Genomic DNA, 17117 nt, shown 5'->3' on the forward strand with positions numbered 1-17117 from the left:
CGGCGGCGGAGAAGGCGGGGCGGCCGCGGCGGGTGCTGCCCCCTGCCGGGCCGCGCCGGCAACTGCGGCCCCGCCGCCACCGGGAGCCGGGGGGGCCTGGCGGGGTTCGGCGGCCATGAGCGCGGGGCTGGTCGGGTACAGCAGCTCCGAGGAGGACGAGCAGGAGGAGGAGGAGGAAAGGGGGGGACGGAGCGGCAGCGCGCAGGGGCCCCGCGGGGCCAGGTGGGTGCGGGGAGACAGCGGGAGCGCGCGGGAGGCGGCGGGAGCGCGCGGTCTTCCTCCTCGTCTTCTTCCTCGTCCTCCTCGTTCTCACCGCCCCGCTCCGGCCCCGCAGCGCCGGCCACCCCCGCCTGCCCGTCCCTGCCGGTCTGCCGGGAGACCCGGACCCGGAGGAGGTCGTGAGCGATGACAGCGCCCGGCACGGCGGCCGCGTCCGCGGCTTCCCCCACGAGCGCGGCAACTGGGCCACGCACGTGTACCTGCCCTGTAGGTACCGGGACCGGGCGGGGACCGAAGGGGTTGGCGGGGTGAAGCCCGCCCGGGACTCCACGGCTGGTGCTCCTCTCACGGCCCTGCCCCGCAGATGTGGCCCAGGAAGAATTCCTGGAGCTGCTGGAGCTCCTGGTGTCCCGCGCTCGCACCTACGTCCCCTCCGTGGCTGCCATGGAGGAGTTTCACCTGAGCCTCTCGCAGTGCGTGGTGCTGCGCTACCACTGGATAGACCCCTTTGTCCGATCCCTCCGGGAGCGCCTGGCCACCTTCCACAGGTGGGTTCGGCGGAGCCCCTGGAGAGCGCTCCTCACATCCCTCCCCTGCCCTCGGTGTCTGTGTTTCACCAGCATCCACACCCTAAGGCGTCCTTTGTAGCTGGTGCTGGCATACCAGTAAAGCTGTGGGGAGTGTTCCTCCCTGCCTTGGGGTCAGGCAAAACCTGACGAATCGCGTTTTGGCTTTCAAGGATCAGGCCAGAGCTGCACCATCCTCTAAACCATGCATGGTTTTGTTGGTTACATCTGGTTCAGGTGCCTACTGAGCATTGGCTGCTTCAGGCCTTCTGTCGCTGTCCAGGCTTTGGACGGCTGGAAACAGGAGAGGCATTCATTAATTTGAGCCCAGAGTTCTGAGTGCACCAGTTCAATTGCACCACACATTTGCCTGTATCTTTTCACAACTTGGTAGAATTCCTGCCCTGCTCCTCATCTTCTGCTTTTTCCTTTTTTTCCCCCTACCAGCTGAAATAGGATCTTTCTTATTTCAGGTTCTTCTGTGTGGCTGACCAAGTGAAGGTTTACACCAACCACAACAAAACCAGGTGAGCACACAGCAGAGCAGCCTACCTGTCTCACCCAGGAGAAGGCTGGGCAAGGTGCTAGGTGGATGGGAAGTGTCACCCTGCCAGTCCCGTGGTGACCAGGCTGAACCATGTGGCAATGCACTGTGTGATCAGCTCACCTCCAGAAGTTTCACACCTTTCCCCAGCCCCATGTACAAATTTTTAGCTTCAGCACTGCTTCTCTGTCAGTCTGTGGCCTCATTAGCAGTAGGTGTACCTCAGGCTGCAGAATTTCAGCCTTCTGAAGAGAGGAGTTGTTCACACCATGTCCTGAGGCAGGCTTTTCTGCTGTGGTTAGGCTGGTGCTATGGTTTCCCAGCAGCTGAGGGAGGCAGCTGTGTTTGCTGCCATCTCCCATCTGGTTTGTTCAGTGGCTTTGCAGGCCCTGGTGTCAGTTTGTGCAGCCTGGGGTGAGCAGAGCTGGGACCACCTCTTTTGGCACCAGTGCCAGTCATGAAATTGTAGTGCAGACCTTCCAAGAACTGGAGAGAAATAGCTGAGATGGTGCTAATTCTCCTGGGCATCAGCTCAGAAGCCTGATTCCAATTGAAAGCAATTAAGTAGTTTAAACGTCAAAGCAAAGATGATTAAAATTGTGAAAAGTTGCTGAATCTAGTGGCAAAGGCAGCCCATGATAGTCATGGGTGGGATGAAGTGGATATTGGAACCTGGATGAGACTTGAATTTTCCACTTCGCTCCTGGAGGGGAAGAAATAGTGACTCTAGAAAGTGTCATCCCAACAGTCCTTGAGGAGGTGCCTTTTTGTCACATATATCCAGCTTGGTACTTCCCATTCCCTGCTTTCTCTCCCACCGTAAAACCTCTCCAGCAACTTCCACTTTTTTAATACAGCTCATGCATGGGCATGGCACTCTGCTGAAATTCTCATCCAGTGCCAGAAAAATTGAGTGGTCATGTCCCAAAAGGTGCTGGGTGAATCTAGTAAATCTACATGGTTTATCATCCAGTCCTGCTTCTCCTTGCTACCACATCTTTATTTCCATTTTTTTTCAGAATACAGATCAGCATTCCTGGATGCTTAAACCTGTCATTCCTTAAATGTTCATCTAGGGAGTAGGGAATTTGCCTGGTAGGAATGCAGGGCCAAGTGTGCTTATGGCTGTGCTTAGTGCAGTGTGAAAGGGTGCTTGTTGTCTTTCCTTGTCTTTCTCTAAGGACCTTTATTGGCTTGGAGGTCTCTGCTGGGCATTTCCAGCTGCTGGAGCTGGTCTCAGAGGTGGACAGAGTTCTAGAGGAATTTGACCTTCCCACATTCTACAAGGTGAGGCGTTTCCCCGTTTACCTCCGTACCAGTCTGGACATGCCGACTGGTTCTGTGAGAGATGTTCACACCAATAAACAGTAGCCAGAGTGTAAGTTGCAGTCATTGCCCCGCTGTACTTGGAAGCAGGGTTGTCCTAGGATAGAATGGGCACTGTGGGACTGAGTGTGATGCTTGTGCCTTTGCCTTTGCAGCTTTCTTGGCCATCAGTCCAGTCTTTTTGCTTGGTGCTAGCTTTGGGGACAGGTTTGGGATTTTGAAGAACCAAACCCTGATTTGTCTGTCTCCATTGCTGACCAGCGAGCTTGTGTGGGTTATGAAGTAACCCATCTACCTGTGGAGCTGGAAAAGCTGCTGCAAAGTTGAGAACAAAGAGACTGGGAACCAGGCACCTTTGCCACCTGCTGTCCAGAAAGGCTGGGGTGGGAAGTCCAGGGCTCCCCTCACCTCCCGCACTGTCTGTGTCAGCTCTGCAGCTGTTATGTTGGCAGAGGGGACTCCTAGCTTTGGGATCCTCCAATCTTTGTGATTCCAGACAGGACAGCATCACACCAGATCTCCCACTGTGGTTCCATATGTCAAACAAAGCCTCCTTTAACCCTCACATTCTGATCCCTGTTTTGTCTTCAGGATCCGTCATTCCACATCAGCTTGGCCTGGTGTGTTGGAGACCTGTCTAGCAAGTTGGAGGGGCAGTGTCTGCAGGAGCTCCAGGTGTGTCCCTACGCAGTGTGGAGAGCAGGGGAAGGGCACATCTCCCTGCTGAGGGTGGAGAGTGGGAAATTCTCTCCAGCGAGCAACACAAACTTCACTGGATTGAAAGAAGAAAATCTTTTGGGGGGAGCATGAGTGAAATCACTGTACAGAGGGAAGTCAGGGTCTTCCAGCTGCAAATGGACTTATCTCTGACATGGTTCAGGGAGGGGGCTGCTGTCTTCATCCTTTGGTAGATCCGCCCTCCTGGTACTGATTCCTGCATCTGTTTTCCAGGACATTGTGGATGAGTTTGAGGACTCGGCACTCCTGCTGCGTGTCCAATGGGAGCAAATCCGCTGCAAATCGGGAAACAAGTACTTCTCCTTCCCCTTGAGGTAGGATCTGGTGGGGCTGTGCATTTCAGAGCCTCGAAGAGCCTGATGGTCGATCAAAGACTGTTCTCCAGCACAGCTCTGAGTAGCATGGACTGTCACGCACCTCCCATGCTCTTCTTGCCTGCTCAGCATCTCTGGGGTGTTTGTGGCCTCAAGCCACTTCCAAGTTCGACTTGCTGACTGAAAAAATGTGTGTTTGTAGCAGATTTCATCCTTGCAGCTCTATGTGCTGCCGTCAGCACCGGTGGTTCCAGATATCCCACGGTCACTAATTTTGCTGCTTTTTTTAAAAACAAAAATCTTTATAGAAGCCATAGATGCCTTATGGGAAAGAGGAAGAAGGTAGCGTGGGACGCTGTTGCTAAAGGGAGAGTGTCTTGCATGGTGGGAAGCCGCACTGCCAGATTGTCAGGATGCTCTGAGCAGGCTTTTAGTAGCAAGAGGCAAGGACACTGAGCTGGATTCTCTCACCAGAGCATCTTGCAAGCCAGCTTGGACAAGCTCCTGAGTCATGTTGTGTCCCTCTTGCACTGCTGTTGCCTCTGTAGATAATTCAGTGTCTGATCCTTTTGCCAAACAACAAGAGCTTGCAGCTAGGTGTGGGTGAGCCCTAGAGCGGGCAGTGTCAGCGTTTGCCTGAGCTGGGAGGGCAATGCCCACGGTGACTCAAGGGGGTGGCAGCTTCTGCTCAGGCTGCAGGTTTTCTCCCAGTGGGATCAGCAGTGTGGGTGCCAGGATGACCCATGGGACTGTAGGCTGCACATTGTCCCGTGGGAAAAGCTCCTTTTTTAATCCTTTTGTTCTTGTGAGGAGGTCAGCTGTAACCTTCAGATGTTCACAGCAATATGTCGATGTGCTGCCCTGAATCTTATTCCATGTCTGTCCAGGATTTCTGAACAGTAAAAATCTATCTCATCATGTCATAAAATTGTGTCTGTGGTGTATTTCAGCTGTTCCCTTTGAGAGATCCCCAACTCCTGCAGGCTTCCCGTGAGGCAATGCCTGCGCTCCTGTGAGCTCAGTGCAGCCTGTCCTGGCAGACACAGTGGCTTTCTGTCTGTGGGAGCATCCTCAGCACAGCCTCAACTTGTGTCTGTGGGAGAGCTGCCTTTCAAAATCCTTAACAAAAATCTGTTAAGTCTGTAGCCAGTTAGTTTCCGGGATGGGAAATCTGCATGATAAGACGTGTGATTATACCCCAAGTTTTCTTCTGGGGAAGGATAAACAAATATAGAGATATGTTTAGCCCCTGGGGACTTCCAGTGAAACTGGCTCTGGTATGACCGGTTTCTCCCGGGTTAATGCATAACCCGCCCTCCCCCATGCAGGGGCTGGCACAGCACCTGGTTGTGTAACCCCGGTGGGTGTCAGGGACCCCCAGGACAGGGGCAAGGGCTGTGGGGACAAAGTCCGGGAATGGGGCGGCTGCCGGGGGAGCCCTAAAAGGCGGTGGTGGGCGGCAGAGCCTGGGCTAGTCGCCCGCTTGAGGCTCGTACACGGGTGGGAGCGATCGTGGGTCTGGGAGGGAGGTCGCGGTTTGATTCCTCCCCCGCACACGTGGGACGGGGGTCGCGGCGGGGGAAGGGGAGGCAGCGATGACCCCGCCCCTTCCACTGACCCCCGCCCCCCTCCGTCGGCCCCGCCCCTCGGCCCCGCCCCGCCCGCTCCCGCGCCGCTCCCGCCGCGCCCGCTTTCCGCCACCCGCTCCAGTGCTCCTGGCTGTTGGCAGGGCGGGAGAGCCGAGGCGACCCGAGCCAAGCCGAGCCGTGCCGCGCCGGCCGCCCATGTGCCGTGCGCCGCCGTCCTGACCTCACGCACAAAGGCGGGCCGGGAGGCGACGGGCCGCGCCTGGCAGCGCCGCCCATGCACCGTGCGCAGCCCCCCGCGTTGGCTCGGCCCCGGCGGGCCATGAGGGCGGCGTAGCTCGGACACCGCCGCGCTCGGCGCGGCCCGGCCCGGCCCGGGGGCAGCCGCGAACCGGCGGCGGCGCGGAATGGCAGGGGCAGGCGGCGCCCCCTGGCGGGCGGGCGGGCGCCTCCCGCCGCTCGTGGTGCTGCTGGTGCTGCTGGTGGGGGCGGCGGGCGACGAGATCAACGCCGAGGTGAGCGGGGGGCGCCGGGGGATCCCCACAGCCCTGCCCGGCACACCTGCACCTGCGGCGGGCGGGGCAGCGCCGGCGGGCGCAGGTGCAGGCGGGGCGGGGATCGGGGTGGTCCGGGTTGCCCCAGTGGGCGCGGGGCGGGCGAGAGGAAGCGCTTTGTGCCCAGCGGGGGAGGGGGTGAAAGGGCTTTTGATAAATCGAGTCTGTGCTCTCCGCCACCCTGTCTGGGCAGAGCAGGGTGCGGGATTAATAGATGTAACGTGTTTTGAAAATTAAAGCGTTAAACCATTTTTGGGAAAAAATATAGGAAAAGGATTAGATAGGAAAAGAACTGGAGAACCTGGAAAAGAAGACTTGGGAAGGGAAAAAGACTTGGAATAAGAATTGGAAGGAATTTAGAAAAAAGTTTCAAACATTAAAAGGAAACTCCCTAAAATTTAGAAAATGAAAATTAAAAAAAAAAAGAAAAAGGCAGTTAAAAAAGAGTAATAACAAAGATAAAAAGAAATTGCAATTAAAGCAGACAAGAGGAGGCGGAGGCTGGGGTAGGAAGGAAGCGCCCCGGCGCGCCCCAGCACCCCCCTGCCCCCCGCCCAGGGGCTGCGGCCCCACACGACAGAAGCCCCTTTGTGGGTGCAGGCCAGGGTGGGGGGCTTGGACTGCGGGGGGGCCCTGACCCCACATCCGTCTGCAGCTCCCAGCGGACACCTCCGGAGGAGGATGGGGACGGGCAGACTGCAGGAGGGCTGGACCACTGCCAGCTGCCTTCTCCCTGGGGTCAAGGCATCTGGCAGCAGCCCCCCAAGAGCACTGGATCCCCTCGCTGTGCAGGGCAGGGTGGGGGTGTGTGCCCTGCTGCCTGACCGAGGCTGGCATTTGCCCCTGCCAGCTGGCACAGACCCCTGTCAAGGGACACAGGGCTGGGGTAGGATCGGGCAGGGGGATGGATCCTTCCTTGCTGGGGCCTCAGGGAGCTCCAGGTTCCCCATGGGGGCTGTTCCCTGCCGTGGGCTGACACTCAGCTCTCCCGGTGCAGGCATGGCTGCGGCTCTATGGATACCTGCCGCAGCCCAGCCGGCGGATGTCCACCATGCGCTCGGCTCAGACCTTCTCCTCAGCCCTTGCCGAGATGCAGAAGTTTTACGGCATCACCGTCACTGGCGTCCTGGATGAGGAGACCAAGGCGTGAGTTTCTCCATGTCCTCTGCTCTAGCAGACAGCACCTCCACTCCCGAGGTCTGTGGCTTTTCTTACCAGCCCTGGAGCTGTGCCTACACCCGGAAATGTGGGTGCTGTCTCCCTTGGGATCTGCATCTCTTCTCTTTGGGGGCTGTCCCCCTGCAGTCTGGCCACCTTCCTCACTGTTTGTAGTTGCTGTAACCCCTTGGGGACCTTGGCTGCGGTGGGCTGAGCCCTGACTCGATGTCCTTGCAGGTGGATGAAACGTCCCCGCTGTGGGGTCCCAGACCAGTTTGGGGCACGGATGAAGTCCAACATGCGGCGGAAGCGGTACGCACTGACGGGGCGGCGCTGGAGCCAGAGCCACCTCACCTTCAGGTACTCAGCATTGCCAGGGCTTCCCACCCCCCAGCCCATGGAGAGCCATGGGTCCCGTGTGGAGGGAATGCTGCCCTAGGCCATTCCTAGTGAGTTCTGTATCCCCAGCATCCAAAACTACACGGAGAAGCTGGGTCGGTACAACTCATATGAGGCTGTCCGACGAGCTTTCCGGGTGTGGGAGCAAGCCACGCCGCTGGTTTTCCGGGAAGTGGCCTATGAGGACATCCGGCAGAAGAGGAAGAAGGAGGCTGACATCATGGTGCTCTTTGCCTCTGGCTTTCATGGAGACAGCTCCCCCTTTGATGGCCTTGGGGGATTTTTGGCTCATGCCTATTTTCCTGGCCCTGGCATGGGGGGGGACACGCATTTCGACCTGGATGAGCCTTGGACGCTGGAGAATGCAGATGTGTCTGGTGAGTTGAGGGCCAAGGAGGTGGTGAAGGTGACCAGGCTTCCTGGGCTTGAGGGAGAGGGGATGCACTGGTATGGGCAGGAGTGGTGGAGAGAGCAGCTTCACCATGGGTGGTGCAGGCAGCTCCCACTGGAGCACCCTTGTTGCACGGTGCTGAGTCCAAGGACTCACCGCATGCATCATGTCCTCCACCCCCTCTTACTGATGGTATCTCTCCATGCAGGGAACAACCTTTTCCTGGTGGCTGTGCACGAGCTGGGGCACTCGTTGGGTTTGGAGCACTCCAGCAACCCCAGCGCTATCATGGCTCCCTTCTACCAGTGGATGGACACAGAGAACTTCCAGCTGCCCGAGGATGACCTCAAGGGCATCCAGCAGCTCTACGGTAAGAAGATGGGTGGGGGACCAGCCCAGAAGTGGAATGCTGGGCATGTGCATGGGGGAACTGTGATACTGCTAGTTTGCATCACCACATCCCTTCTCTTGCCCGCCTGATCCAGGTACTGCAGATGGGCACCCTCAGCCCACCAAGCCTTTGCCCACCGTGACACCCCGGAGACCTGGCAGGCCAGATGAGAGACCCCCTAAACCTCCCTCTCCAGGGAAACCAGAACGACCCCCCAAACCTGGCAGCCCAGACCGACCTGACCAGTATGGCCCTGACATTTGTGATGGGGACTTCGACACGGTGGCAGTGCTACGTGGAGAGATGTTTGTGTTCAAGGTGTCTGCCAAGACCCTCTCCTGACCCTTTCCTGGGGAAGTGGTTGGTTCCTGGGTGGGAGGACCCCCAAGCAAGGTGCTTAGCACTGGGACTGTGTCCTCCCTGTCCTCTGACAACAACCTTGTTTCTCACCAGGGCCGGTGGTTCTGGAGGGTCCGGCATAACCGGGTGCTGGACAACTACCCCATGCCCATTGGACACTTCTGGCGGGGCCTCCCTGGGGACATTGATGCTGCCTACGAGAGGCATGACGGGAAGTTCGTCTTCTTTAAAGGTGAGCAGTGAAGCTGAATGGGAGGGCTGAGGTGGAGAGGGGATGCTACTGGCTTCTTCCCTCAAAGCTGCTGAATGCTGATTGGCATCATCCCATCCTGATCACCTGAGCAGCCAGAGCTGCTTTCTGATTCCAAGGGGCTGGGATGTCCACAGGCATTTACCCCCATCCCTATCCACATGTGCACCTGACACGGCTGCTGGGCAGTACTGTCTCATGCCCTTTCTCCATCTCCTCCCACTCTAGGTGACCGCTACTGGATCTTCCGAGAAGCCAACCTGGAGCCTGGGTACCCACAGCCCCTTGTCACCTATGGGCAGGGCATCCCCTATGACGGCATCGACACAGCCGTCTGGTGGGAACCCACAGGACACACCTTCTTCTTCCGTGGGGACAGGTGAGTGTGGCTCCCTGCCCTGTTGCCTTGTGGTCCCTGGCAGAGGAGGGTGTGTTGGGCAGCAGGGACCCCTCTGCTCGTCACCTGCTCACTGCCTCCGTCCCCAGATACTGGCGCTTTAATGAGGACACGCGCTCAGTGGACCCTGGGTACCCGAAGCCGATCTCTGTCTGGGTGGGCATCCCTCCTTCGCCCAAGGGGGCTTTCCTCAGCCCGGACGCCTGTAAGTAGAGGAGAAGAGGCGTGGGTGGAAGGGGGGGCCAGGGAATGGGGTCACCCCTTTGATGGTCTGGCCAGGTGGGATGGAGTTTGGGAAGATGTCCAGGGATCAGTGGTGAAGCCCTTTGTGAAGGATTTCACCAGTTCTGGAGCAAAATTTGCTGTCTTAGACGTCTGCAGGGTGCCCCATGCCCACCCACTTACCCCTTGACTCCATCTTCTCTTTTCCAGCCTCCACTTACTTCTACAGAGGCACAAAGTACTGGAAATTTGACAATGAGCGGCTCAAGACAGAGCCAGGTTATCCCAAATCCATTCTACGGGACTTCATGGGTTGTCACATGGAGCTGGTCCCAGATCCCAATCCCCGCTGGCCCGATGTGGACCGGCCCCCTTTCAATCCTGATGGGGATGGGCGGACCGAAGGTGAGGAGGAGGAAGAGGAAGAGGAAGATGAGGATTATAACGAGGTCGGTGGTGAGCCAGGCAGGGACGTGGACGTGGTGGTGCAGATCGATGAGTACACACGCACCATGAGTGTGGTCATGGTGCTGGTGTTGCTGGTGCTGCTGCTTTGCATCCTCGGCCTCATCTATGTCATCGTCCAGATGCAGAGGAAGGGTGCGCCCCGAATGCTCTTGTACTGCAAGCGCTCCTTGCAGGAGTGGGTCTGACCCTGGCTCCCTCCCCAAACCGCCCCTGCCACCATGGTGCTAAGATGGACCTGACACCCCCCTCTCCTTGTTCCCCACCACGGCCTTGGCCCCTCTACTCCATTGCTGCTTGATGGCTCCAGCCTCAGAAAAGGGGGGGATGCCCAACCCCCCCAGCCCTTCCAGAGCAGCCGGGCTGGGACCGGGGATGGTCATGGGGGGCTGGAGGGCATCCTGCTCCTGCCTGTGCATCCCCCCCAGCTGTGACCCTCGGGCTGCCACCCATCACGTGTCTGCTTCTGCCATGGGGTCCCTGCAGGGTCCCTTCCTTCCATGTGAGCCCGCTGGGGCTGGGGTGGTGAGCAGGGTGGGGTCTGCTCACAAGTGCTGTGAGCTGGCAGGTCTCAGCCGATGCCACCTGCAGTGGTGGGGAAGGGAGGGCTGAGCTCATGGCTGTGTTTCCTGTTGAACTGCGGGGATACAGGGATATGTGGTGCCTAAAGACAGCGTGAGCTGGGAATACACTACCTTTGCAACCCCACTGGGGCTCAGCTCAGGCTGGGCCCTGCTGCTGCCATGGGGCAAAGCCCTGGGGCACATGGCCCTGTGGGCAGGGCAGTGGGCATGGCTGCCTTGTATGTCTATTAAACAGGTCGGGTGTGTGGAGAGCAGTGGTGCTGTCCTTCCTGCTGTAGGGGGTGTCCTGTGCAAGATCTGGCAGATTTTGTGGTAATGGGGGGGGGCTCGTCTTGGGGCCACCTTGCCTGGCACCTCCAGGGAACTGAGCGCCAGGTGAGGTGATGTGAGGAGGTGGTCAGCATGGCCACTGATGTCCCTGTAGCAGCCCCTGCCCTGGGACTGCCATTCTGGCGGGGTCAGCTAAAGCAGCCCCTCACCCCCGCCAGTGGACAGAGCGGCCTTTCAGCAGCTCCCACCCCAGTGACAACGGCCTTGCTGGGAACACAGGGTGCCTTGTTCTCCCCCAGCCAGCACCGAGCTTCAGCCCTGGGCAGCTGCCTCCTTCCTAGGGCAGGGGCCGGCGGCAGCCTGGGGACCCTCCTTTGAGCTGCTTTATGGGGTACTAGAGCTCCCTGTCCCCACACTGGGGGGAGAAGGGGTGGCTATATCCTGTCTCACCGCTGCTGTCTCAGCAGGGGAAAGCAGGAGGAGTCATGACTGCTGCAGAGATCAGGGAAATAATCATGGGAGTGGGAAAGATTAGACCTGAGGGGTAAGAAACTGGCTCTGTCTGGGGAAAAATGTTGCTCAGCCTTTGATGGGAAGGAAAGCCAAACCGCAGAGGCTGTGATGGAGATAGTGGTGTCCCTGCCTCTGCTGGTGAGGTGATACTTTCTGGAGTGGCAGCTGGAGCCAGGTTTGCTCTAGAGCTGCAGGGGCAGCCTTTGGGTGGGCACCAGAGGCCTGGTGCAGTTGCTGCACTGGTGGAGAGGCCAGCTGTGCCATGCTGGGCAAGGGGATGGTGTGAGTCTGACCTATCCTTGTGGGAACAACCCTGTGGAGCTGGGGGAACTCTTTGTGGGTGTCAGCTCCAACCAGCATCCTTGCTTCCTTCAGCCTCTCGAGACTGCAGCAGGACAGGGCCAGCACTGTGCCAGCCTCTGTGTCCTGCCTTTTTCCCCAGAGGCTGGCACCTCTGTCTTGGTGTAGGGAGCAGTAACAGCCCTGACCTGCTCCCCTCACCCTGGTGCTCCAGCTGCTCTAACACTCCCATCCTCACCATGCCAGCCCTCACTTCATGCATAGGGTTGGAGCCTTTCTGCTCTCCTCATGCTTCTCCAGGGCCCAGAGCTGTTGGCTTAGTGCCCAAGACTGCTACAGCCACTTCCCAGCACTGAATTACCCTGAGCTGCCTGGCCACTCGTCAGCCACTAATTACTGTAAAAGGGAAGGACTGATACTGGCTCTTGTGCTTTCCCGGTGCTGGTGGGGGAACCCTGTGGTCTGGGTCACCCATCCCCTGCCCTGGCCTCCTGGGCAGCGATTCTCAGCCATTAGCTGATTCCCTGGAAAACATGCTTGGCTCCAACTCAGCACATCACTGCAGCCAAGCAAGAAGTCAAAATCAGGGACAGAAAACCCCTGAGGAATCAGGGGGTGGGTGGAAAAAGGTCTCCAAGTGGCTCTGGGCTGTTGTATTCCATCAGCCAGGCCGTGCTGGGTCACATTCCTTGGCTTTTAACTTCTTTCAGTTTGGTTTTGATCATTTCACCCATCTTTGCGCTTGTGTTGATCTTCCCCAGAGCTGAGGGAGGACCCACAGCTCTGCTGGGCTGAGAGCTGTGGGGCAGCCCGACACTCAGACTGCCCTGAACTGGGGCCACACTGGTACCAGGAGCTGCCAAAAGCTGTGAACCTGGCCAAAAGGCGAGGCAGGAGGGATTTGCAGCTCCCCACCCCCACAAAGACTGCTCCAGAGGCAGGCGCAGATGCATTTCCCACGGCAGATGCATTTCCCACACTGGATACACTTCCCATGGCAGATGCATTTCCGACAACAGATGTATTTCCCACGGCAGCTTGTGTTTCCCTCTCTCCTGGGGGTGCTGAGGGTTCAGTGGGGTGCGGGGCTGGGGACCCAAAAGCCTGGTACCTGGAAAGACGCATGGCTCATGGGGAAAGCCAGAGCCAGCCAAGGATGCCCAGGGCCAAAGGATGGATCCAGCAGGGGATGGAGCTCTGTGCTGATTCGGGGTGGAACAGGAGCTGAGAGCAATTCCCCAGGGGGAATTAGGGGTGCTGGAAGCAGAGGCCCAGGCTGCCACGTTTGGTGAGCTGGGACATCACTTCCCACCCCCTTCCCGCTTTTCCCCGGATGCTGCAGTGGAGCTGGTGCCAGGAGCCCAGGGCCATCTGGAAACACTCATGGACAGCAGTAAGGGACCCTGCTGGAGACAAAGGCCCGGCATTTCAGCAGCGCCCTGGCTCTTTGCTGGACACTCCCACACTGCCTTGCCTGCCCACAGCATGGTCAGCGATCCTGGCCACACACGGATGTGAGACCCCAGGGAGGGCAGGCCAGCACCTGCTATATGGGACAGGGCTTTGGGGAGCATAAGGGGGAGTGTGAGTCTGGCTGAGCTTGGCCATGGCAGGCACCAGACAGCCCTGCCAGGATCCACTCCCACTAGGCAGCTCCCAGCTTCCCAAAAATAGGTTGTAGAAGCCCGACCTGGAAAAGACCGTGGGGGAGCTCAGTGTCCTCCAGGCCCTGCTGTGCCAAGGGTGGGTAGGTGAGGGGGTGATCAGGGCTGGCAGGGGCTCTGACTGCCTGGTTGGCACCATTTCAGGAGAATCCTCCTCTTCCTCTGCAAGCCAGGGCATGATCTCCTCCCTGTGCACTGCTGAGGTGAGAACCCGGAAAGCAGAGAGGAAGCCGAGCTCAGTGCAGAGGAAGAACTGGGGCTGGGATACTGAGAGGAGAGAGTGGTCAGCTCAAGGTCAGAGGAAACAAGGCTGGGGATGGAGGGAAGATCACCGGGGCCCTGGGATGGGTTAAACTGCTGCCTTTGCATGCTGCAGGCACTACTGAGGCTCTGGGTGCTGTGCGGGGAAGAGCTGGTGTCAGCTAAGCCCCACTCTGGGTGGGATGTGCCCACCAGCCACACAGCCTGGCACAGGCATGTGCTGCTCATGCTCACCACCTCCCCTCACACCCACTGGGCAGCCCCCAGCCCAGGGGCTGGACCCTTCACCTCAAAGAATGGCACTTCTGGGGCTGCAGGGGCAACACATCAGGTGATGGTGAAGCAGACAGGCTGCAGGTCTGCATCAGCACAACTTGGCATCCAACATTTCACCTCAGTGGCTCTGAGACTTTCTCCACTGCATCCCAGGGTAGTTCTTGGGGTGCACAATCCACATAAAATCTTGTTTGGTGGTCCCATTTTGCAGCTTGCCAGGGCAAGCTCTTACCTCTCTCCCACAGGCACCAGCAAGGCAGGAAGATCAGCTCTCCCTGCATGCAGAAGTGGCCAAAGTCCCCAGTACTCACTCAGTTTTCCTGGGTGGTGGCCAGTGGTAAAACTCAAAATAAATATTTCCCTTGCCTCCAGCACTGCCCGCCCCATGCTAGACAGCAGCTGCAGAGGATTAACATTACCCTGGAGGTGTAATCCCTCTACAAAGATGACAACATTTGGCCCAAGACATCCAGGGAGAAGCAGAATTGACAAGGAGCAGAGTTTCGCCCTGATAATTTTTGATTCCTGCATATCACTGCCCTGGTCACAGCTCCGTGCTTCTGTGTCAGGACCCACTTGATAAGGAGACAAAGCGTAAGGGGACGCAGCAGGGACAGAAGCCTGTACCAGTGTCCCTGCCACTCCACTGGGCCAGACTCTCACCCAGGATGCTTCTTCCCCGCCAGCTGAGCAAATGGAGAGAAAGCTTTCCAGGAAAACCCTGTTGTGTGCTTCCCCTGACAGCAGCTGCCACCTGCCCAGGCAGAGCCAGCAGAGCTGCAGGATGTCCCAGCCTTGGCTCACACCACACAGTGACTGCCAGCTGCTCCAGCTCAGTCTGAGCGTCCTGCTCCTGGCCCAGCCCAGGGAGGGTCGCTCGCCTGTCCCTTGCTCCGAGGTGCTGCAGCCCTTGCACTCCATATTTCAGCACTCATGCTTTCTAAGGGAAGCTTTGCCTTTGATGTAGAAAGCAGCTTCCAGCACTGAGGTTCTGATCAAACCGCCCAAGTGCAGGACCGTACCCCAGCCAATGGAAGAGGAAGGTGAAAAGCCAGTGCAGACAAGGAAAAACTCATCTTTGGGTGGGCCCTGCTCTGCTCCTGGTTGAAATCAGGGCTTCCTGCAAAGAAAGATTCCTTTCTTTCACTAGACATGAACTGCAGCAAGGACTTAAGCAGTAAGGAAGGAGCAGGCCACCCACAGAAAGGTGAGTGCAGAGGTTTAAGATCTTTTCTCTGCACTCTGCCTGTACTGAACCAGGACTCCACTCTGCTCACCCCTTGTACCCAGCCGGGACTGGCCCGGGAGCATGCAGGCAGTAGCCAGCCATGAGGCAGACTCTCATCTCTGCACCCACATCCTGCATTCCTCCACTCTTTCCATGTAGGAGGATGTTGTGTCCCAGCCAGGTTAAGAGCCTTAACCAAAGCAGTCAGAAGCTGAGTGCTCCACCACAGGAGTGCTGCTTATGCACATTTAGTCTAGGAAATGACCACTGACAGGATGCCTCTGACATTATGAACCATTCACCAGCAGCATCCTCTTCTCCTGCATGGATAGCACCCAACTTCACCCACTTTCAGCGAGATGGTTAAAGTCTTGATTGGAGAGAGGAAGATTGTTGAATACTGTGTAAATCAACAGTCTGACCCTAAAGGAGACAGCCAGTATCTGATGATGGTCTACTTTGTGCAGCAAGTAAACAGGAAGATTCAGTATTTTGTTTTGTATTAAAAAATACACAGAGGTTCCATATGGATGTAAGGGTTTGTGGCTGGGAGTTTATTCCAGCAAATCCGCTGGCACAGCTCCTAGAGGTTGGGCAGCAGGGCCCATCTAATCTCTGCAGAGGCAGCCAGTTCGGGGCCCAGGGGAGCCCAGCCCCTCTTAACACATTAAGATCAGTCGCTCAGAGTGAGCCCAGCTTCTCAAGGACAAGGGGCAACTCCAGCACAGGCCCCAGCAGGGCAGGGAAAGGCAGTAGCAGCTTCTGGTGAATGTTTGGCCACCAAAGACAGCCAAAATTGAGCAAGGGCTTGTGGAAAAGGATGCACATTTTATCCTGCTGGGGTGTGATGGATCCCTTCAGCAGCTCCCCCAGCTCTGGCACATTTTGAAAAACATGGCAGGAAAGCCTCACTATGGACTTCATTAAGGACAATCCTTGGCACATGATACAGTGCGATTCCACTTAACAAATCTCAAGTCCAGCCAAGCCTTGACATACGTCAATGCAAGACGGATGGTGCTTTCCCACGTGGGCTTCCTTGGCTGGGCTCCTTAGAGTTACCAGACTATTCAGCTGCTATAAAAGTTGCAAGAGTCTTCTCCAGAAAGCCTTCTGCACATGCAATCCAGCCCCGTGTGGCAGCACAGGGGCAGCACCTCCAACCAGTTCCAAGCTCATAAGCTCTAAAGGTGCAGGTGAGGCAGCAGCTATACAGGTGTTTGAGAGCTTTGCCACAGAGGTGCAGTGGGGTCCATACAGAGGATGCACAGGCACGCCAAACCTTTGAACCAGGTAGGGACTCACTGCTCAAGATTAAACCCAGAATCTAAGGCTCTGCTCCTCCTGAGAGAGACCAGCTTTGTTCTACAGAGCAGTAACAAACAGTGAAGTCTTCCCCATTCACTGCACAGCCCAGGGAAGGATATCAGCCTTAGCTTTCAGAACCTGCCCTCTGAAGTATCTGTGGGGGGCTTGGCTCCAGGCAGGAAAGGCATCAGCTACTCCCAGACTCACCCCATTACTGGCTTGCCTTCCCTTTGCAAGCCTTTCTGTAACAAAGGCAGATTGGTTTGAGGCAGGGAAGGGCAGCTTCAGCACAGGAAAAGACTTCCGCTCCTGTTATACTGCTTTGCTGAACCTCCCCTTTGATCCCGGGGGAAAGGGACAATTTGGCAGCTGGAAGACTATTGTGTGCCTCCTGCTGTAAGCAGCTGCTAAAGACTTAGTTGAGAGCTAGAATGAGTTGGTAACTGCACAGCCAACAGTGCTCTGCCCTACAAGCAGGTAAGACTAATTTGTCAGCACTGAGGAAAATGGCTTCAAGTAGTAAGGAAATGAAAAACTCATTTCCATGTACTAAAAGTGAGCAGCGTGAGTTTTTGTCATAGGTGGAGTACCACAAATTTCATGGATTGGAGACAGGTTCGGTATTCTCTGTGGAAACCTCACTATTTTTCTCTCTACAGATTGTTACTGTTCATGTCTGTGCTATCCCTTAAACAGCAAGACTACTGACCAAAGCCAAATTGAGAGGCAAATTCTAACAACTGATTTCTTAGAGAAATTCTTCAGCACTTTCTGACCCTCTAACATGTGCAAGTTAATGGATCCATCAAAGGAGGAAGAAGACAGGAGCAGAC

General features: G+C 57.0%; 2 protein-coding genes across 2 annotated transcripts; both read left to right on the forward strand.

The window, feature by feature from the left end:
* The first annotated feature begins 23 nt into the window (after positions 1-23).
* Positions 24-4628, forward strand: USB1 (U6 snRNA biogenesis phosphodiesterase 1). Its single transcript, XM_071567590.1, has 7 exons — positions 24-222; positions 335-486; positions 584-767; positions 1259-1312; positions 2511-2616; positions 3247-3330; positions 3607-4628. The coding sequence occupies exons 1-7, from the start codon at positions 116-118 to the stop codon at positions 3709-3711; spliced, it is 792 nt and encodes a 263-aa protein (XP_071423691.1). The 5' UTR covers positions 24-115; the 3' UTR covers positions 3712-4628.
* A 726-nt stretch (positions 4629-5354) lies between these two features.
* On the forward strand, positions 5355-10713 carry MMP15 (matrix metallopeptidase 15). The gene is made up of 10 exons (XM_071567680.1): positions 5355-5808; positions 6845-6993; positions 7243-7365; positions 7474-7781; positions 8004-8165; positions 8281-8504; positions 8640-8778; positions 9025-9175; positions 9283-9398; positions 9626-10713. Exons 1-10 carry the CDS (start codon positions 5701-5703, stop codon positions 10066-10068), a joined length of 1923 nt encoding a protein of 640 aa, XP_071423781.1. The 5' UTR covers positions 5355-5700; the 3' UTR covers positions 10069-10713.
* Positions 10714-17117: the final 6404 nt, after the last annotated feature.

The sequence above is a fragment of the Pithys albifrons genome, chromosome 12, assembly GCF_047495875.1.
Source record: "Pithys albifrons albifrons isolate INPA30051 chromosome 12, PitAlb_v1, whole genome shotgun sequence".
Classification (NCBI taxonomy): domain Eukaryota; kingdom Metazoa; phylum Chordata; class Aves; order Passeriformes; family Thamnophilidae; genus Pithys; species Pithys albifrons.